This window comes from Micromys minutus, assembly GCF_963924665.1.
Source record: "Micromys minutus genome assembly, chromosome: 7".
NCBI classification, from domain to species: domain Eukaryota; kingdom Metazoa; phylum Chordata; class Mammalia; order Rodentia; family Muridae; genus Micromys; species Micromys minutus.
This window is the reverse complement of record NC_137976.1, coordinates 5,099,489-5,122,777: the sequence shown is the minus strand read 5'-3', so window position 1 is coordinate 5,122,777 and position 23,289 is coordinate 5,099,489. Positions and strand designations below refer to the sequence as shown.

At 39.7% G+C, this 23,289-nt stretch overlaps 1 protein-coding gene across 9 annotated transcripts in view; it reads left to right on the top strand.

The window, feature by feature from the left end:
• The window catches only part of SON (SON DNA and RNA binding protein), a 31,187-nt gene that overhangs the window by 4,235 nt on the left and 3,663 nt on the right, over nucleotides 1-23,289 (top strand). For 2 of the 9 annotated variants that reach the window (XM_080919252.1, XM_080919253.1), the window contains exons 3-8: nucleotides 1,877-7,849; nucleotides 9,367-9,527; nucleotides 11,428-11,574; nucleotides 11,857-12,045; nucleotides 18,412-18,522; nucleotides 19,313-19,429. In XM_080919252.1, the coding sequence (XP_080775378.1) occupies nucleotides 1,877-7,849; nucleotides 9,367-9,527; nucleotides 11,428-11,574; nucleotides 11,857-12,045; nucleotides 18,412-18,522; nucleotides 19,313-19,429 (6,698 nt within the window). Of the gene's footprint in view, nucleotides 1-1,876; nucleotides 7,850-9,366; nucleotides 9,528-9,757; nucleotides 11,252-11,427; nucleotides 11,575-11,856; nucleotides 12,046-12,142; nucleotides 12,942-18,411; nucleotides 18,523-19,312; nucleotides 19,430-19,555; nucleotides 20,075-20,180; nucleotides 20,271-21,876; nucleotides 21,915-22,620; nucleotides 22,701-23,289 lie in introns of those variants that run through there. The other 7 variants (XR_013975082.1, XM_080919254.1, XM_080919255.1 and 4 more) reach the window with 7 other exon arrangements.

Here is a 23,289-nt window from a genome sequence, read left to right as displayed (position 1 = left end):
TCCGGTGAGCCACCAAAGGGCTGATCCTTTGTAAGAGCTGCATAAGCTTCGCATCACATCGTTCTAGCTCTGAAGTGTCAGTTTTGTAAGTGCAATATCCCGAACGAAATCTCTACTGGTTTTAAACCACATTACATTTTGTTTTTTAAGCCCATGCTTAGAAGTTGACTTGTTTGTACAAAGCAGGTTGAAGCCCGTTCATTGTGTAGTATTTCGTTTTTGGAATTGATTAAGTAATGGGTGATTAAAAATGAAGAATTTGTGATTACCCACAAGAATAAATTACTACGTGTAGGAATTAGGAGTGTAATGTGGTTCTCTATACTAAGACAAGGTTTAAAATAACAGCTAGTCTTGCTTAGATCACGTCTTTGGCAGTCTTTGGTTAGGTATAAACTACCTTTTCAAGCTGTGAAATAAGCAATAGAAAATGATTAATTTTCTTTTGACATGATGCCTAGTGTTGGAATTGTTTTTTTCTGTAGTAGGAATCACTGGTATATTTGATTAGCCATTTCCTTAAGATTTATCATACTTAAACTGAATAGGGTAAATTTTACTATGTGGTTGTAAGGTTGCATGTAAACTGTCTTATCTGAGATAGGCAAGTTGAAATGTTAGGACTGTATTTCAAGAATACAGTGTTTAGGAAGACAGTTTTATCAGAATATGACTAATAAAATATGACTGATGAAAAATGGAGCTCTGAAGATGCATTGTATTTATTCAGGCATTCTTACTAGAAATATTCACTTGAAGTTTGAAAACCTACATGTAAGCATATTCTTTGTACTTGGTATACTTTTTTGTTGTTCTGTCTTCCTGGAGATCAAACCCAGGGACTATACAATATGTCAGTAATGTGGGCAAGGCCCTTCATCTACCATGTGATGGATTGATGTAGGCTCACAGAAGCATTCTGTTGCAGAATGAGTGTCTTTATTATTTTCTGTATAAACGGGATGAATAAAATATTAGTGAGAGCATTTTTTATCATTTTTATCATCAAAAATTCATCTGAATTTTTGGACCTTAGTCTTACTAGTTCTGTAATGAGAGGTTTTTTAAGTAGAAATTAAAATAACAAAATATGAAGTAAGTTCATTGATGTAGTTTTAAAATAACTTACTATAGTTGAGAACAAAGTTTTTTGGGTTGGGGGGGTGCTTTTTTGAGACAGGGCCTCACTTTGTAATTCTGACTGGCCTGGAACTCAGAGACCTGCTAGCTTCTGCCTCTAGAATGCTGAGATTAAAGGTGTGTACCTTCATACCCAGCCTAAGAAAAGAATAATTTTCAAAATACTGTTGCTTTTGTGTACACGTGTAGGTGGGGTGTGTGTGTGTGTGTGTGTGTGTGTATACATACATACTACTTCATTTGTAGAAGTCAGAGATAATTTATGGGACTTGGTTTTCTTCTACCACATGGGTCCTGACAGTTGAACTCAAGTCATTAGGTTTTGCTGTGTCTTTACTCATTGAGGCATCTCACTGCTCCTAAGGAAAAGTAACTTTAGATTTTAGTGGAACATATTTTTCTTTTCCTTCTGTCAGGCGTAAAAATTGAACTTAAGGCTCTGTACATGCTAAGCAAACACACACTGCCATTGAGCTGAGTCCCATCTTAAAACATAGTTAAATTAGTTCTGAATAGGTTTTTGTGTTATGTCAAGAATTTATTCTGATGCAGACTTCAGTTGTATAAATAATTGAAAAACTGAGGTTTTCAGGTTTACTGTTTTATAGACATTATTTTGTAAGGTTTTATTTACGGTACGGTGAATTATACTGTGGTTTCTACATGTGAATGAAAATAATGGCAATTTGTATGAATCTAATTTGGGGAATGGCTGACAATTTTTTATTACTTTCAGACTTGAAAGAGACCTCCAGAAAAAGTAGATGCGTATCTGTACAAACAGATCCTACTGATGAAGTTCCCACCAAAAAGTCAAAGAAGCATAAAAAGCACAAAAACAAAAAGAAGAAAAAGAAGAAAGAAAAAGAAAAAAAGAATAAAAAACCAGAAGAATCTGAGTCCAAGCCGAAATTTCATCATGATGGGAATGTTGATCCAGAATCTGATTCCTTCTTTAAGTTTGATTCTGAACCATCAGCAATGGCACTGGAACATCCTGTAAGAGCATATGGCTTATCTGAGGCCAGTGAAACACCCTTAGTGCTAGAACCTCCAATAGTCTCCGTGGAGGTTCAGGAGTCGCATGTTTTAGAGACTCTGAAGCCAGCTACAAAAACTGCAGAACTGTCAGTTGTATCTACATCAGTAATCTCAGAGCAGTCTGAGCAGCCTGTGCCGGGTATGCTGGAACCGTCAATGACAAAGATTGTGGATTCCTTCGCAGCAGCACCAGTGCCTATGTCAACAGCAGTGCTGAAGTCACCTGAGCCCGTTGTAACAACAATGTCAGTGGAATATCAGAAGTCTGTGCTGAAATCTTTGGAGAATGTGCCTCCAGAGATATTAAAGAGCACGCTGGTAGAGCTTCCCATAGCAAAAGTGCTTGAGCCATCAGAAACCCTCACCACAGTGTCAGAGGCACCTACTGAGGTGCACCCTGAACCAAGCCCATCAACAATGGATTTTCCAGAGTCATCTACAACTGACGTGCAAAGATTGCCAGAGCAGCCTGTAGAAGCACCATTGGAGATCGCAGATTCATCTATGACAAGACCTCAGGAGTCACTGGAGCTGCCTAAGACCACAGCGGTGGAGCTGCAGGAGTCGTCGGTGGCCTCAGCCCTGGAGTTGCCGGGGCCACCTGCGACCTCCATGCTGGAGTTGCAGGGGCCCCCTGTGACTCCAGTGCCGGAGTTGCCTGGGCCCTCTGCCACCCCAGTGCCAGAGTTGCTAGGACCCCTTTCTACCCCAGTGCCTGAGTTGCCAGGGCCCCCTGCAACAGTGGTCCCTGAGTTGCCGGGGCCCTCTGTGACACCAGTGCCACAGTTGTCACAGGAATTGCCAGGGCCTCCAGCACCATCCATGGGGTTGGAGCCACCACAGGAGGTACCAGAGCCACCTGTGATGGCACAGGAGTTGTCAGGGGTGCCTGCAGTGTCAGCAGCAATAGAGTTGACAGGGCAACCTGCAGTAACAGTAGCAATGGAGTTGACCGAACAACCTGTGACGACGACAGAGTTCGAGCAGCCTGTGGCGATGACAACGGTGGAACATGCTGGGCATCCTGAGGTGACAACAGCAACAGGGTTGCTGGGGCAGCCAGAGGCAGCAATGGTGCTGGAGTTGCCAGGTCAGCCAGTGGCAACCACAGCGCTGGAGTTGTCTGGGCAGCCTTCGGTGACTGGGGTTCCAGAGTTGTCAGGGCTGCCTTCGGCAACTAGGGCACTGGAGTTGTCAGGGCAGTCTGTGGCATCTGGGGCTTTAGAGTTGCCAGGTCAGCTCATGGCAACTGGGGCACTGGAGTTTTCTGGGCAGTCTGGGGCAGCTGGAGCACTGGAGCTTTTGGGGCAGCCCCTGGCAACGGGGGTGCTAGAGTTACCGGGGCAGCCTGGAGCGCCAGAGTTGCCTGGGCAGCCTGTGGCAACTGTGGCGCTGGAGATCTCTGTTCAGTCTGTGGTGACAACATCGGAGCTGTCAACGATGACCGTGTCGCAGTCCTTGGAGGTGCCCTCGACGACAGCGCTGGAATCCTATAATACGGTAGCACAGGAGCTGCCTACTACATTGGTGGGGGAGACTTCTGTAACAGTAGGAGTGGATCCCTTGATGGCCCAAGAATCCCATATGTTAGCTTCTAACACCATGGAGACCCATATGTTAGCATCCAACACCATGGACTCCCAGATGCTAGCATCCAACACTATGGATTCTCAGATGCTAGCATCCAATACCATGGATTCCCAGATGTTAGCCTCTAGCACCATGGACTCCCAGATGTTAGCCTCTAGCACTATGGACTCCCAGATATTAGCAACTAGTTCTATGGACTCCCAGATGTTAGCAACTAGCTCTATGGACTCCCAGATGTTAGCAACCAGCTCCATGGACTCTCAGATGTTAGCAACCAGCTCCATGGACTCCCAGATGTTAGCAACCAGCAGTATGGACTCCCAGATGTTAGCAACCAGTTCCATGGACTCCCAGATGTTAGCAACCAGCAGTATGGACTCCCAGATGTTAGCAACCAGCAGTATGGATTCCCAGATGTTAGCAACCAGTTCCATGGACTCCCAGATGTTAGCATCTGGTGCTATGGATTCTCAAATGTTAGCTTCTGGCACTATGGATGCTCAGATGTTAGCATCTGGTACTATGGATGCCCAAATGTTAGCATCTAGTACCCAGGATTCTGCTATGATGGGTTCAAAATCTCCTGATCCATATAGGTTAGCTCAGGATCCTTACAGATTAGCTCAGGATCCCTATAGGTTGGGTCATGACCCCTATAGGTTAGGCCATGATGCTTACAGGTTAGGACAGGACCCTTATAGATTAGGCCATGATCCTTACAGACTAACTCCTGATCCCTATAGGATGTCACCCAGGCCCTATAGAATAGCACCCAGGTCCTATAGAATAGCACCTAGGCCCTATAGGTTAGCACCTAGACCCTTGATGTTAGCGTCTAGACGTTCTATGATGATGTCCTATGCTGCAGAACGTTCCATGATGTCATCTTATGAGCGCTCTATGATGTCTTATGAACGCTCTATGATGTCCCCTATGGCTGAACGCTCTATGATGTCGGCCTATGAGCGCTCCATGATGTCAGCTTATGAGCGCTCTATGATGTCTCCTATGGCTGAGCGTTCTATGATGTCAGCTTATGAACGTTCTATGATGTCAGCTTATGAGCGCTCCATGATGTCTCCTATGGCTGATCGATCTATGATGTCCATGGGTGCCGACCGGTCTATGATGTCATCGTACTCTGCAGCTGACCGGTCTATGATGTCATCGTACTCTGCAGCTGATCGATCAATGATGTCATCTTATACTGATCGATCAATGATGTCTATGGCAGCTGATTCTTATACTGATTCTTACGCTGATTCTTATACGGAGGCATATATGGTGCCACCTTTGCCTCCTGAAGAGCCTCCAACAATGCCACCATTACCACCAGAGGAACCACCAATGACCCCCCCATTACCTCCTGAGGAACCACCAGAGGGTCCAGCATTATCAACAGAGCAGTCAGCATTAACTGCTGAGAGTACTTGGTCTACAGAGGTGACATTGACTGCTGAAGAATCTGTATCACAGCCTGAGCCTCCTGTGAGTCAAAGTGAGATTTCAGAGCCTTTGGTGGTACCTGCTAACTATTCAGTGTCAGAATCAGAGACTTCAATGTTAGCATCAGAGGCTGTTATAACTGTTCCAGGACCTGTACGAGAGCCTGAGTCTTCAGTTACATCAACACCAGTTGAGTCTGCTGTAGTTGCAGAACATGAAATGGTTCCAGAGAGACCAATGACTTACATGGTTTCTGAGACCACCATGCCAGCTGAACCAACTATGTTAACATCAGAGGCTTCTGTTATGTTGGAGACCTCAGAAACATATGATCCCATGAGACCATCAGGACATGCCATCTCAGAGGTATCTATGTCACTCTTGGAGCCAGCAGTAACTATTTCACAGCCAGCAGAGAGCAGTCTGGAGCTCTCATCCATGGCTGTCCCAGCACCTTCCACTATTACTACCACAGAATCTCCGGTTGTTGCTGTCCCAGAACTTGCTGCTGTGGCTGACCCAGAACCCCCCATTGTGGCTGTCCCAGAAGCCCCCACTGTGGCTGTTCCAGAACCTGTTGTGGCTGCTCCAGAGCCTCCTGCCACGACTACTCCAGAACTTTGCTCCTTATCTGTCTCAGAACCTCCTGTGGCTGTTTCAGATCTTCCAGCTTTGGCTGACCCAGAGCATGTTACCACTGCAGTGTCAGGTGTTTCTTCCCTGGAGCCTTCTGTGCCTATCTTGGAACCAGCAGTATCAGTTCTTCAACCTGTGATCTTTGTTTCAGAACCATGTGTTCCTGCCCAGGAACCTACTGTGGCAGTTTCAGAACCTGCTGTCATAGTCTCAGAGCACACTCAAATAACATCACCCGAGATAGCTGTAGAGTCTTCACCAGTAATAGTGGAATCTAGTGTGATGTCATCACAGATTATGAAAGGAATGAATTTACTTTCTGGTGATGAAAATCTTGGTTCAGAGGTTGGCATGCAGGGGACTCTGTTGCATTCAGGTGAAGAGCTGCATGATGGAGGACACTTGAAAAGTGACTTTTATGAACATGAGTATGATAGAAATACAGACCTTACAGTGAACAGTCATTTAATTGCTAAAGAGGCAGAGTGTAATACAGTGTGTGCTACTACCATTGGTCCTGTTGGTGAAACAAGTGAAGAGAAGATTTTGCCTATTAGTGAGACTAAGGAAATTACAGAATTGGATACCTGTCCTGCTATAAGTGAACCTGATGTAGGAAGAAGTCTGTCTTCTCAACTTGCTCTGGAACTGGATACAGTAGGAACTAGTAAGGGGTTTGGATTTGTCACAGCATCTGCACCCATTTTGGAGAGTAAATATGATGTTGAAGTATCTGTAAGTACTCAAGATATTGAACATGACATGGTAATTTCCACCAGCCCCAGTGGTGGCAGTGAAGCAGACATAGAGGGGCCTTTGCCTGCTAAAGACATTCATCTTGATTTGCCATCAACTAATCTTGTTTGTAAGGATGTGGAAGACTCATTACCTGTAAAAGAGAGTGACCAGACAGTGGCAGTGGCTCTTAGCCCTAAAGAAAGCAGTGAGAATACAGAAGTACCTCTTCCCAATAAGGAAATAGTTCCTGATTCAGGATATTCTGCCAGCATTGATGAAATTAATGAAGCTGACTTAGTGAGACCATTACTTCCTAAGGACATGGAGCGTCTTACAAGCCTTAGAGCTGGTATTGAAGGACCATTACTTGCTAGCGAGGTTGAACGTGATAAGTCAGCTGCCAGTCCAGTTGTAATTAGTATACCAGAAAGAGCTTCAGAGTCATCTTCAGAGGAAAAGGATGATTATGAAATTTTTGTAAAAGTTAAGGACACACATGAAAAAAGCAAGAAGAATAAAAATCGTGACAAAGGTGAGAAAGAGAAGAAAAGGGACTCTTCATTAAGGTCTCGGAGTAAGCGTTCCAAGTCTTCTGAACATAAGTCACGTAAGCGTACCAGTGAGTCTCGTTCTAGGGCAAGGAAGAGATCATCTAAGTCCAAGTCTCATCGTTCTCAAACACGTTCACGGTCACGATCAAGACGTAGGAGGAGGAGTAGCAGATCAAGATCTAAGTCGAGAGGAAGACGATCTGTATCAAAAGAGAAACGCAAAAGATCTCCAAAGCATAGGTCCAAGTCCAGGGAAAGGAAAAGGAAAAGATCAAGCTCTCGAGACAACCGGAAAACAGTTCGAGCTCGTAGTCGAACTCCAAGTCGACGGAGTAGGAGTCACACTCCTAGTCGGAGGAGACGGTCTAGATCTGTTGGCAGAAGGAGAAGTTTCAGCATTTCCCCAAGCCGCCGGAGCAGAACCCCCAGCCGCAGGAGCAGAACCCCCAGCCGTAGGAGCAGAACCCCCAGTCGCAGGAGCAGAACCCCCAGCCGCAGGAGCAGAACCCCCAGCCGCAGGAGCAGAACCCCCAGCCGTCGGAGAAGATCAAGATCTGTGGTAAGAAGACGAAGCTTCAGTATATCACCAGTCAGATTAAGGCGATCAAGAACACCTTTGCGAAGGAGGTTTAGTAGATCTCCCATTCGTCGGAAAAGATCCAGGTCTTCTGAAAGAGGCAGATCACCTAAACGTCTAACAGATTTGGGTGAGTCATAATTACGTTGTAATAAAGTATGATTTAAGATAAATTTCTGATGATCTTGAGTCAAGATAGAATTTTGGGTTATTGATTGTGTTTAGATTATATAATGATCATTAGATTATGTTTAGAAAAAATGGGGGAGGTGCACTTAAAAGGTTAAAAAGACCTGCTGTGGGGCATGTATTAGAGCCTTGATGTGTCTGTACTTGGTATTTTGCCTTAATTTTAAAAAAGTAGCTGAAAAACGTTACAAGTCAGATTGTTGTGCGTTGCATATATTTTATCTCAACACATGGCTTTGCAAATAAGCAAGATTCTTAGTAATTTTTATTGTGGGGGGGGGTGTCTGTTTTACTCCCTCCCTTCCTTTTTTTTCTGAGACAGGGCATTAGTCTGTAGTTCATGTTGGCCTGGAACTTACCTGTGTAGCCAGCCCAAAGTCGTTTGAAATCCTGATGGCAGGGATTTCATACTGAGCCACTGTGCCTGACTAGTGAACATACTTAAGTGGCAATCTAGGATTGTTAAATGGACATGATAGATGATTGAGACTAAGAATTTTGTATCTGGGGAGTTAACTGAATTAATGATGCAACCATTTCAGTGGAGTGATAATCTGTTGTCTATAAAAATAAATGCTTTTTTCTTATTAAAACTTGAAGTATGATTACCTACGTGGTAGTTTATCCTGTTTCCAATAGATAGGACATTCTTGGTTTAGACAGTCTAAAGAAAAAGAAAGTGAAGATAGTAGAATTTGTATTCGGTTTAACAAGAGTTTTCTGATGTCTCTTTTCTCAGAACAGAGAAACAGTAGATAATTCTCATTGATTTTATGTTAGGATGTTGGTAGAATGCATTCCTTTTACCAACTGACAATACTTAGAAGAGTAGAATGTGGTAATTTTGCCTTAGTAATAGTGTAGGGGGGGCACATGTACATTCATTACTCAGTGAAGGCTTGTTGAAAGAGATGACACTTGGGGTTTAACAAGGGATTAAGTTGTTTTCAGATTATAATGAGGCTTGTCTAAGACAGAGACTATCTTTTATAGCTCACAATAGTTGAGGTTGACCTTAAACTTCTGATACTTTTACTGCCAAGTGCTAGGGATAACAGTTTTCCCAGAGCAATTTTATAGAATGCTGAGGCTTAAACCCAGGGCTGGGCCTGTACATGTTTGGTACACATTCTTCAACCAAAGTGCTGTATACCTAGTATGAGAATGAGAATGGTTTAAGGTCATGCTAATTTTAGGAAATAACATTGCTTTTGGCAGACTTGTGCCTTATAATTTGTGGTTAGTTGATCATCATAGATTTACAGTAAGGTTTTGTGTGTAGCATTTGAATTGGAAACATAATGTTAGTTGTTGAAAAGGACCCATCCACTTGAATCATGGCTCAAACTTGGGGCAGAATAGTGATGTCTTTAATTTTTCTGTATATCACACTTTAGACAGAACTAAAACCATATATAGCTTTTAGGAAAACTGCTTTCTGTATTTTTTCTCTTACAGATAAGGCTCAATTACTTGAAATAGCCAAAGCTAATGCAGCTGCCATGTGTGCTAAGGCTGGTGTTCCTTTACCACCAAACCTAAAGCCTGCACCTCCACCTACAATAGAAGAGAAAGTTGCTAAAAAGTCTGGAGGAGCTACCATAGAAGAACTAACTGAGGTAAGCTAGACAGAATTTGTTTCCATTCTTAAATGGATTTTTCCATGGATGTTGACTCTGGAGCGTGCCAAAACCTGAATTGTGGGCTGAACTGATAATGGCTGGCACCGAGTGCCCAAAACCCGAAATACAGATGTGGCAGCGGCAGAAGCTCTGTTTAGCAGGCCATTATCCGGGATGGCTAAGCTCCGCTAGCTAAAAAGTTACTTCCCATTACTTTTGCTTTCCAGTTTTAGAAGCCAAACTGACTGAGGAGTGGAACGGTTCGTTTGAATGGAGGAGGTGTTGAGTGAGCAACACGCAGAAGCTCGCCTACAGTTTCGTTTCCATTCACGACGTGTTCACTGATCGCCAAGAGTGTACTGCATATACGCAAAGACACAGACAATCTTCAGAAATGATCTTTTGCCACCGGAGCTTGGAAATTAATGAGAATAGCTGGCCATTGCCTGAAAGGAACTTCTTTCGCATCAACATTTCGGGTTTTGGCTGTTTGGTACCAGCCATTGGCGATAATGGCCGGCCATTATCAGTTCTTCCTGCGGTTCGGGTTTTGGCAGTAACATATTTTAAATATACTTATTTTTGTTTTTAAAAATTTGATCTTTTGAAATTGAGGCTTTTGGGGGAACCTTTGTTTTACTTTAATATTTTTTTGTGTGTGTTGGGGAAGACGCTGAAATATTGCTGCTAGGATCCAGAAATAACACACTGTTTCATATACTGAAACTTGTTATTGGCTAGCCTTATGCCAGCCTGCCACTGTCAACATATTCTGTTCCCATTGGTTACATGCTTGATACACTCTTGTGTTTTTGGCTAATTGAGCTTTTTAATTCTATTGTAATATTTTCAATTGATAATAGATGTGATAAATTCTGCTTGTATAGACAGGTCTACTAAAATTTACTCTTAACCTTTTTATAAATGGAATCTGTTCCTTTGCTTCTGAGGAAGGAAGTGACTTTCTATGTTGGACTGCATCAATTGCGCCTCTCCATCATGCCTTATTTTCCATCCTTAAGTTACAGTCTTTAAATAAATTTTAAAAAACATTTATGGAGAGAGATGTTACTATTTACCCTGCCACAAATGTTTAAAATCTTTTACCATACGTTTGGGGATTATAAAGTTTCTTAATTTGTTTCTTTACTTAGATTCATTATAGATTGAATTATAATTTTAAAAAGACCTAGCAAAAAGCCTCTATTGCTTACTTACCAAATGCAAGCTCTTTATCTAAAACTCTATGAACGCTTAGCGTTTGCTGTGGTTTGCCTCATCTTCAGCGTATTTGTCCCACTGACAAGTCTCTCTCAACTTGCTCACCACCACCTGACCAAGATGACTCCCTTTCCTTCCTACTTCTTGTTCTTTACTGTGGGAATTTTGCTTAGAACTCTTGAAGAGTATATTCTTTGATCCTTAAACCTGCTTGAACATTCTCTTGAGCCTTTGTTCTTTAGCACTTATGCACCGTCTGTATTACATCAGTTTGCACTTGTTAGTGTGTTGCTCTGTAAAAAGATTCTTCAATTGCTTCATGTGGATGTACTTTTGTCTCGTATTAGATTGTACGCTCCTTTGGAGCAGGGACCATGTCTTTCCCTTTTTTATCTTTTTCCTTTCTTTTCTTTTTCTTTCCTTTTTTTTTTTTTTTTTTTGTATTTTTTTCCAAGACAGTGCCCAGTACAGTGCTCTGCACATAGTAGGTGCTCAATAAATGTTGTTGACTGACTGAGCAGCCAGTGTGTGTTTAAATAATAGATAATGATCTAAATTATGGATCTGTAAGCTATCATAAATGTTGATTACTTGAAATTGATCTTACATTCTTTTGAAAAAATTACATACTGTTTTTGTAAACCATATTCATCTTTTGTTTGTTTTTACTTTAAAGAAATGCAAACAGATTGCACAGAGTAAAGAAGATGATGATGTAATAGTGAATAAACCTCATGTTTCGGATGAAGAGGAAGAAGAACCTCCTTTTTATCATCATCCCTTTAAACTCAGTGAACCCAAGCCCATTTTTTTCAATTTGAATGTGAGTATTAGTAAAGTGCTATGGACTGATGAAGCATCACGTGCAGGGCTGTCTTAACACCCATGTGGAGTTTAACTCTTGTGATGAATAGTGACAGCATCTCCTGAATGGAGGGCTGGGAGAGTTCTGAGGTAGTGTGCACACTTAGGATGTGTGAGGCTGTAGGTTCAACTCCTGGCACTGACAAAATAAAGGAACCTTTCCTTTAGAGTGCATTGAAATTCTTTAGAAACTATAGATGGTGTCTATTACAGCGGATTCTAATTAAATACTGTATTTTAGATTGCTGCAGCAAAGCCAACTCCACCAAAAAGCCAAGTAACATTAACAAAAGAGTTTCCTGTGTCATCCGGATCTCAGCATCGGAAAAAGGAAGCGGATAGTGTTTATGGAGAGTGGGTTCCAGTAGAGAAAAATGGTGAAGAAAGCAAAGACGATGATAATGTTTTCAGCAGCAGCTTGCCCTCAGAGGTAAGTAGGAGGAATACTACATGTTTGTTTTAATATCTGAATCTTCCATTTTATTGTTATTTTATATCTGATTTGGATTCTGTTTCACTCTTCTTAGGGCCGGGTTAAACGGCAGGGCCGGGTTAAACGACAGATGAAACAGCCCGCAGCTTCTCATTTGACAGTAACTCGATGCAATTCACTTTGTGGAACGAAGCCACAAAGTGAAAAGCATCGAATTGCAGAGAAAAGTGTTATCACATCCCTACCCAACATTGGGCCCTCCATGCACTTGTGGGAAGGTAGCCCAAGGTACAACTATTTAGCTTCCCGTTTTGCTTCAAGGCTCTATAGCTCTAGATTTTGGTGGTAGCAAGTTTATTGGGTGGAGGGATTGAGGGGAGAGAAGGCAGATCCTCAGGTTCAACACAAGAACTGCATTGAAATCAAGTTATTTTAGGCTGTGAACATCTTGGGTACATAGCCCATTGCCCTGATGTGATGGTATCTTCCTATTTCTCTGTGTTTTCAGATAGCCTTTGATTTCAGTCATTTCCCTTCCTTGTGATACCTTAGCCCTTTTGAATTCTTGTGTTTAACCTAGTGTTCAGCCTTGGTTCTCCATTCCCTTCTTTTTCCCCTCTTTGCTACTATTAAAAGTTGGAGGAGTGGAATTTATATATTGAAATTTCTCAAGGCAATAGTTGTATCTTGTCAAAATGACACAGTAACAATGCCAAATGTCAAAACAACCCCATTTAAAATGCCGCCTGATTAAGTACTGTGCTGCTAATAAATACAGTGCACATGAGAACAGCAAAACTGTATATATATGTAAATATATATATATCTGTATCTTTGTATGTATCTCTGTATCTGTATCTTTGCTGTGTCTTTTAATAAACAGTTTACTTTTATTTAACTTGTTGTGCAAAATCACGCTTGGGGATTGGGGAGGGTGGAGACTTGAGTAGGGGAGGTGGGAGTTAGAGACTAGCAGCCGTCACCTTGCCCTTGGTTTCCAAAGCCTTGACATTCGTCCAAGGATTGGACTTAGATACCTGATGCCCTTATGGACTCCTTTTTCTTGCAGTTCTGGGATCTGTAGGTCTGAGAGACCTCTACTCTTCACTTGAGGTTCCCTACATTGGCCATAAACATTTTCCAGTAAACACTTGCAATTCTACAAATAAATCTTATGAATCAAAATAAAAAGAACTCAAACTTTTTCATGCAGTACTTTTCCCCAGAGAAATTCAAAGGCGACATTTTCACTGTGTTTTTTTGACCTGCGGCATTTTGAATGGGAACAGTTCTAAATAGTAATGCTGAACTTAAGTGCCAGTGCAGCTAACTTACTTACAGAGTTAAAGGTGATGGTCAGTATTCACATGGAGTTCAACAACAGAAGCATATTACACCATGACCAGTGAGCAGAGAGTAGCTGGTTTGGACAGTACTTTAAACAAGTTTAGTGCTCATTAACTAATCCCCAAAGCAGGCTATGCCACATCTCAGGAGGGAAAGCTAACTGACATTTACAGCTAACTTAATCTTCTTGTAGTAGTCGGATATAAACCAGGTGAGGGCTGTACAGATTTAGATGTCCTGATATATGCACTTTTAGTAATTTATTACAGATTAAGCATTTAAACAGTTCCAAGGATCATAGCCAGGCAAGAATCTTCTATGTAGCAAAGACTTAGAAATACTGTAGGATTCTTACAGATTTTCCTGAGAAAATTACAACTGTTGAATCGGGGAAAGTGCTTAGTACATTTTGATTATACTTTGTGACCAAGAAAAAATATTATTATAATCTATGACTGCCATGTACATTCTCAACACTAAGTGATGCTTTAGCCTTATTTCCCATTAGAAGTTAGGTTCTCATTAAGGGACAGCTTTCAGGGACGATGGCAACACTATACAAAAGGAAAGCTCTACCCATGCTCAGTGGATAAAGCATGATGTCTTTCTTGGAAGAGGAGTGCAGGGTGAGCTCTCTGAACTACTCATGCAAAGATTTAGACTCGGAGTCTAGAGATTAACTGCAGCTGTAATGAAGAGAATCCTCAACTTTTTAAGAACAAAGAGACAAGATTGATTTGCTTTCAAATCTGTATTTCTGTAACAGTGTTAAAGACACCAAAGAAAAAGCTGACAAATGAGAATACTCGTTTGTTCCTTAGTTCCCATCTAAGTACTATTTTTGCAGAACCAGTGGAGTACTTAGGTTGACATGTTCTGGGAGCAATGACCCTTCTGATTTTAGTAGGGCTTCAAATGAGGTCTTTTGTTTTATTTTGTTTTTGAGTAACTTTTTTTTTTTTAAATGGCAAGGTGGTATATTTTTTTAAATCAGTCTTTTTTTTTTTTTTTTTGTTTGTTTTAATAAGTATAATTGAAGTTTATGGTTCTTCAAAGATGACAGAATTTTATCTTCCCAAGGGCTAAATTGTCCTTATAATTCCTAATCCCACAACTGTCTTGCACGTGCGTGTGCTGATGTGAGCGGATAGACACTGACGAAGCTGCGTAAATCCATGTTATGGAAAACAACTCATCAGATCCTTCTGCCCAGAACCCAGCCAGGAGCATCCTCAGTAAGGACTGACTACAGAATGTTCACCAGATTTGTGTGAATCTGAGTTATAAGCATATAAGTTGGAAAATATTAAAAGCGTAGTCCTCAAGGACAGTTCTGTAACAAGGTTAGCAGATGGTTATTGGTTAGATATTAGTGTAGTACAGGTGGAGGGATCTGACTATGGTCAGAACCACTAATTTGCAATTTACACATACACTGCTTTATAGCCACCCATCTCTAGTTATTGCTTGGATGTTAACGTTTCTGTCTCAAGCAGTTTGTCAGGTTTGTATTATTGGATCATATCTACATCCTAGTAGCTAATACTCTCTTAACATTGGGAACTCTTAGTTTATGAAATTACCAATGGTAATGTCTTGGACAAGGGAGAAACTGTACCTGCAGCTGAAGTACAGGCTCTTGAATTAGACACTCCAGAGCAATGTATAGTCTTGTCACTCTTTCTCAGGATTTTTATAAGCTGTTAACCCTGAATTTCTTTGAATCACTTAGAAAAGTATTAATTCATTTAGATAAACTCAAATTATGCCATAAAATTTTGAATAAAAATATTCATTATTAAAATGACAGTGACTTAGGGATGTTCTATGTTGACATGCCTTTTCATTTTGAAGTTGACAGCATGTTGTATAACGTGCATTTTAATAATTTTGTTTAGTATTGTAAATGCTTTATGTGCTAGAGTTTTTTTTCCTTTAGGTATTTTGTTACAGATTTTCTTTTAATACTCTTGTACCTGTAGTCATCTGTGTAGCAAATAATCCAATTTAGCCTTTAGCCTTTGTCTATCACTGACATTCTGTGAAATTCTTACAATATACTTGTTTATAGAAACTGCTGGGCTTAATGAAAGGGGAGACTAAAGTGAATTGAGAAGTTAAAGTATACAATCTGTAAAAGGGAGCCTTATATGTGTGGGATTATGGGACATGAAACTGGATAACTTGATAATCTTGGCAGTTTTGAGAGGATCTGTCTGCAATGTGATTTAGATAAAGATGAAAGAAATGGGGTTGTTTATTAACAGGAGAGGAGGAGAACTGAGCGTTTTTGTTGTGCCTAGAGTTGTGCCGCCACATGGTTACTTTACAGATATGAATCTGTTACATTGGGAAGCAAGGTGACCTGCTCATCTGTCAGTGGAGACAAAGTGTGGTAATAATACTATGAGAAATGTCTCACAGATTTAAAAAATCTTAGTTTGTAGAAGGGCTTTATCTTGGGACATTTTTCATACTTAATAGTCTTGTTAAGATTTTAAAACATTTTTTAACATAGCAATCATTAACCATTAATTTCCCCAAATTATAAGTTGTTGGCTGTGTGGATTTTGTTGTTGTTTTGTCTGTTTTCTAAGACAGGGTCTCTACATAGCTTTGACTGGCCTGAACTCTTTATGTAGACTAGGCTGGCCTCAAATCCAGATCCATGTGCCTCTGCTCCCTAAGTGCTGGGATTAAAAGTATATTATATTCCACTGTGCTGAGCTAGCTCTTGTATTTTGTGTTTTAATTAGGCTATGTAACATTTGGTTTGGGGACTGAAAAGCTGGATAAAATTTTTGAAGATCTTAAAAACTTTCCCCCATCTTTTGTGGTGCTAGAGATGTAACCATAGTTGTGTACATGCTGGAAAAGTGCTCTATTGCTGAGCTATTCTCTTAACCTAAGCTAGTTCTCTCACTGAATGTATTTTCACATTAAATTAGGAAATTAAGTAAAATTTTGGTGTGAACTTGCTCCTTTAAGCCTTTTGAATAAATGCAGTTGAATTAGGAAATAGTTATAATTTAAACATCAGGGTTGTTATATTAACCATGCCTTTTACAATGACATGTAAACTTAATATGAAACTTACTAAAGGTCTATTTTGGGCTAGAAGGAGTATTTAGGTTATTTCTCAAGAAAAATATTGCAGGTAAATATGCCTATAAGGAATAGTAGATTCTTTGTTTTTCGTTGTTGTTTTTAACTTGAGAAGATTTAGTTTTTAGAGCTAAGTGCATTTTTTATGGGTTATAGTTGGAAATTGGAGGATCTAACTGGAGTGAGCAGACACATTTTCCCAGTGTCTTAGATTTTAGTCTTTACCTGTGCCCTAACATTCTGTCAGTTACACTGGCAAATTGCTCTGAAACCAAAGCAGTCTGAGAAGGCCATGTGATGGTCCATGTCTCATTTGGTGGTTTGGTGGGATAACTCCACTTGACAGTTTAGGTGACATCTCAGGTAGGCCTAGGAAACATAAATTTTGGTCTGAAACAACTATATTCACATTGAAAGATCCAGAAATCACATGGTGCAGATTTGAGTCCCAGGAAATCAACTCACAGCAAAAGGTGAATACAGTGTGTTGGTGTGATTATACATAGGATGTCTTTATGTAGGCCTTAAAAAATGTTAAGCATCAATAATTTACTGCGAATTAAGCAAAGTAAGAACCTTCATTTGAAGTAAATAGTCTAAAGTTACAATTTTTTTTGCATTTTATGTCATAAAAGCATGCTTTGTACAAAAATGATTTAGTCAACAGAATCTCAGATAGTCTCAACTAAGATAACAGAATAATATGTAAGGGAATTTGAAAATGGGAAAAGGACACTTAGTCCTTATACATAAAATATTATTCTTAGTCCTAAAACTTCCTTTGGTATATAGATTTATTTTTCTAGGAATTACACAAGTATACAGTGAGATTGCATCAGCTTCTACTTTAAAAAAAAAAAAAAGAAAGCTATCTTACTGGTTTCTTTGTAATTTGAGTGCAATATCTACTACTGGATTCTTTGTATGTGAAAAAAAAAAGTAAATCTTTGTATCAGATAATGTTGTCTAAAAATTGTGCGAAATAACTGGAAAGTACTATTAGATTAAATGATATTGGAAGAAAAAAATGGTGTGTTGATAGAACTCAGTTCATGTTATAAACAAAACTCAAGTAATTCACAAGGTTTTGTTCTGCCATTAAGTCCTTAGCAAATCTGACAGCTAAGAATTTCTATAAGGAAGAATGGCTTTAAAAAGTTAAAATTACATCTACTTAGCACCAGGGCTTTGTTTCCCTTTTATAAAGAACTTGTGATGCTGATGAGCTACTTGGCACATGCTAGACCACTGAGCTGTGCCTTAGTCTTCGCCTTAGTTTTTAAGATGTAGACTGACAGTATTTGAGGGGAGGACTTAAACACTTAAAAATCAGTGTTATTTCTACATTATGGTAATGTATTTGTAAATTCAAAATAGATGTATACTGAATGTATATCAAGATCTTGGGTTCTCAGGACCAAAGCATCTCTGCGCAGCGTTGCTCCTGTGAAGCATGTTGATGAGTAGAGCCACACAGATTCTCGTGGTGCCCTGCTTGTTCATCCACAGATCTTGCTCTCTATTCTGGAAGTTACATTAATTATCAAGCAGAGAATGATCAATTAATAAAGTTAAAAACTATCATTTTAAATGAAATAGCTTGTTAGCACAGACTATAAATTATAATAATGAAACTCAGCAGTTATAGTTTGATATTGTAGAAAATACACTGATAAAATCAGTCAGAATTGAGTTTTGCCTCTGAATACTTGATAACTAACTTACCTTAATTGTCTTCTATTTTCCAGGAGTGCCCTCTTTGCCTTTTGAATCTTCTCATTTTCCAAGAATCTTAATATATAGACTATCTATCATTTATTTTTTACATGTAGCATCTAAAGATACAGAAACACCTGAGAGAACTAGGGGACTGTGGTAATATGGGATAATTATCTATGTTTTCTTTCTTAGCCTGTGGACATTTCAACAGCAATGAGTGAACGGGCGCTTGCTCAGAAGAGACTCAGTGAGAATGCATTTGACCTTGAAGCCATGAGTATGTTAAATCGAGCTCAAGAACGGGTATGTGACTTTTTAAATGTTTAAATGAGAAATTCACCAACTAGATGGCTGAATTATTACAGGGTGTGTTAGTGGGAACTGGAGACTGAAAGTTTATATATGTTTTATGTTTTATGCTTATTATACTTTGTTCTTAGTAATTTACAAAATGATCAACCTAATCACTAAGAAAATGCTTATTATTTACTAGAGTTTACAGTCTTATGTGCATATATAATGAACACAATTCCATGAGTTATAACTATTATTTTCCATGTTTCAGCAAAGCAAACTTGCAATACTAGGTATGCATTAAATGCAATATGAATGGCACTTGATTGAATTACACACTAGGTGTTGGTGAGCGATGTCTACTTTTTTAAAAAAGTTTTCTGGTGACCATTTTGTATATTAGGCCATGGATAGGTACACTTTGTTATCCCATAGGAGTAGTCAGAGATCTAGACTGTCTTGGCATTCATTTGAGTACCTATAGGTCAGATGGCAAACACAGAGCTTTGGCCAAAAGAGCATTTTCCTTCTATCTGTTATGGAGTGTTATAGTAATAATTTTTAGTTGGAGATGCACCAGATGCCTTAGGTTGGTTGCATTAGTGAATTTAATGGAATGTAGTATAAACCTTTTTTTGGAAAACCTTTAAACTTTAAAACCTTTAAACTTTAAGTATATCATTATTTGGCCATTTTAGGTAGCAAATTCACTTTTCCTCAGTGAATTAAACTGTTACCAGTGTGGTACTTTCATCAGATCAGTAATTTTACTTAATGAAGATGGCTTCTTTTTCTTCAGATTGACGCCTGGGCTCAGTTGAACTCTATCCCTGGGCAGTTCACAGGAAGTACGGGAGTACAAGTCCTGACACAGGAACAGCTGGCTAATACTGGTGCCCAAGCCTGGATTAAAAAGGTACACAAACTGTCAAAAAATACAAAGCTAAGTTCTTTTATTTTCTATAATAATACATTAGAAATGCAGAGGCAAGTGACTAACCTAAGTTCCTGAGTACATCTGCTATGTATGTGTATGCTCCAGGATGGACACTGAAGATGGGCTGAGATCCTGACAATCAATGCCAAATGTACAAATATGGCTCAAAAGCCACTCACTTTATATCTGGAGGTTGTTCTTTTTCATATTTTTTTGCTGTGGTTTCGGTGGGGGTGGTTTTACTTAACTGTTTTGAATGCTAACTGTATCAGGTGCTGTTAAGAATATCCCGTCAGCAGTTCCTGTTGGACTAACAATCATTTCAGAGCAGTGGTTCTCAAAATTTTTTATCATGGGGTACTTTATTACAGGTTTAGTTTTGGTGGATCACTATCCCCAAGAACCCTTTGCCACCCTAATATTCCATTCCTCTGTCCTTGTCCTCTCATAGTGCCTGCACCCGCTTATAAATGCCTTTGCTCCTGCCTCTTAGGACGTCTAGCCCCAGGTCCCTATATGGTGGTCAGCTATTAGAGACAGCAAGTGGTTGGGAGGCCCTAATTAGTGCTGCATGTGGTAACCTTGTCATGGGACTGAGAGGCTGGGAGGAGGGTGGCTGGAATGTGGGGATGGGCAGTTGTGAATGGGGGTGGGTAACAGGGAGGGATGGGCTGGAGATAACTATCTGTGGACCACCATTTAGGTCCTGGTGGCCTCTGGTGATCCACAGGCTCAATTTGAGAACCACTGACTTCATGAAAAACAGGATATGTAAGACCTAAAATCAAGGGCGAGGACGGACATCTCATGCTGCGAAGATGTAGGTGCACCTGGTCTCAGATTCCTGCAGTGAGATTTGTCAACTCCACCTACGGCTACCTCATTGCTGGGGGAGTCTTAGGTGGTTATAGAAGGGTTTTCTGAAGAAATAAGGTCTGCTGAAGGGCTGTGGTTTGGTTGGATGGGAGATGGGAAATTTGTTTCAGGAAACTGAGAGGCTTCGTGGTCTCTTGGATCGGGATGGTTTCTTTGTCCTGCTCTACTCCTGACTCCTTGTGTGAATTTGAGCAAGTAATTCCTTGGAATTTGTGTCTCCCAAGTGTCAAGTGGCTGGAGACAGGTTCTTAGGACTGCCTCAAATAGTGGCGAAGAGAAGGGTACTTACTGTTTGTAGACCGCAATGAGTGCTATTCATGGATGTGCTCAATTTCTCAAAAGTAAAAAGTTTTGGTTGCTTTGGATATTTAATACCATAACAGTTTAATAGCAGAAACATTACCTGTGGTTCTCTTATTAACAGATTAATATAAGGCACCATACATCCTCATTGTGCTTGCCTGGTTTTCCCCTTAAGAAATTGCACGAATGTACCTAGGGATTGGTTTTGGAAAAAAAGGAATAATAATTGTATTTATTTTATATACTAATACTTTGTATAAGTTATGAAAGTGGTAGTTGAAAAATAGGGAAGAATTACGTTTACTTTTTGGTGGCATTGGATTTAAAACTTGGGACCTCGATTTAGGTAGTAATGAGCAAGTTTCCTACCATAGAGCCCCATACTCAGTCCTCCTTCAGTCATCTGCTCTTGAAGCTTGAGTGTTAACGATGACAGAAAATTAGACACGAAGTATTTTTGAGTATTGATGCACATTGCTAGATACAAAGAAACTTCTGGAAGAGCTTTCACTGTAAAGTGTGCTGTTAATGTGTTTATATATAAAGAGCAAGTAAATGTGAGTTTCCAAGATTAGTCTTCACAAGTGGCTCCCTAAATACTCTGTCCCAAATTTCAGTCTGTAAGTAGTTATTAATATTTACTAGAACTTTTTAAATGACTTTGCTTTACATTTGCATAAAATATAATCTGAGAAGCAAATCATTTTGATAAATTACGTGTTCATCAGACCAACTTTTATATTATAGAAGAAATCAGCATTCAGAGGAAAACAATTTGTATGTGTTGTAGAATATATGCTGAAGGAAAACCAGAGGGGTGTTACTTCATTGATGTTTATCATGAGTATTATTTATACCCACTAACCAAGTTTGGGAGATATTGAAGGGCCATTTGGCTTTTCTTGGGCCAGCACTGTCATTGTGTATTAAAAACCATAGGGAATGCCAACTAACACCCTCTGTGTTCATTAGTTTATTTTTAGAATATAGAAATATTTCATCAATATACTCATTTATTAGTAAAACACTAGAAAGGTAATTGGTTTTAAAGGACCTTTATTTTCTCAAATGACTTAGGACTTGATTTCATAATTATTGGTTATTGTGTGATCTCATTAGATTAAGACAGGTTTTTTACACTGGGGATAGAGGGATTCGAAGATAATAGCAAACAGAAGCAGAATTGGAAACGGGGTTAATTGGGGATTTATATTGTACTCTGTCTGTACAGTTGCCCTTTTTTTTAGGAGTGTTTCCTGGAAAAGAGGGGGAGATGAACCTGGAAGTAAGTAAAGTCATTCTAGGTGTGTAGCATCAAGGCAGTTGATATCCAAGTATCAGCTAACTTTTCTCTTTATACATCCACAATGCATGGCCTGCACCAAATAAGGAACTGAACCAGGGGTGTGTTTTTACCTCTAGAGCTGCCTCCTTCCATCAGAGCACCTTGTTAAACTTAATGTCTAGTCACAAGTCATTGGCATGTTTTTTCCCCAATGTTTAATTATAAAGCTGGGAAACAGAGTTTGTATTTTACTGTACTATAAAAACATAATTGTTAAATATTAACTGATAGAAGCAAAAGTAGTGCATATTTGCTTGCTGAACTATCCAAGCATTTGACTCTGATTTTGTAATGACTTGATATATTTGGCAGAGAGCATTAACCTAAAATGCTGTAATGATTGGAAATAAAATATGGTTCAGAGATGTTTCAATTAGAAAGAAACATAGCCAAACACACCTTAGGTCAACAGCGGAATTCATCACTGGTAGACTGCATTGATAATTTTTTAACAAGAGGCACTGGACATTTCTTAAATGGAGATCACTGACTGCTGACCGTGCTAGTGCACAGTTGTGCAGCTTAGGACATTAAGTGGTTTGCTGCTTTGATGGAAATTATGGTTCAGTGGGTTGGATACAAGAGAGATGATTGTTCACAGAATAACCTGTGAACTTTCACCCCTCTGTATGGAAACTTGTTTCAGGGCCAAATCCTTGTAGCTGTCTTCTTGCCCCGGTCAGTGCCAGCCGTACTATTCACAACACTGCTGCTACCGAGGCCTAGGTATGTAAACATTTAAGGAGTTTCTTAAAAGCCTTTTACCATCAAGCCAGGTTTTAGAAGAGTTCAAACTTGGTATACTGACAGGGTATTCTATGTGCTTGTCTTCAACTTATTTACATGTAAATTTATTTTGTTTCATAGGGATTTTCTAAGTAAAGATATTGATACTTGCCTTATAATAGAATGGGGAAGAAAACTGGATGACAACTGTATGCTTCTTCAGTGTCCAAACTATTTTAAAATAATGTCTAGGCTTTATTCATAAATTAGGTATACCTTGAGATAATATATTGACTGTTTTAACATTGCCTTCTTTTTATTTTGCAAGCTAAGAAGAGATACCAGTGAACCTAAATAGTGGACGAAAACAGGAGTGCTCTTGTTGTTGTTGTTGTTGTTTTTGGAGGGGGGCATCGAGGGGCTACTGTTACAATTGCCATTTGACTTTCAAAGTGCTGGTAATTATAATTAGAACATATGCTACAGAACGTATTGAGTATAGAAGAACTTAAGTTGAATACTATTACAGATCTAGAAGTAAGAATTCTTTTTTTTAAGTTACCATTAACTGTGTATTTCAGTTCTAACT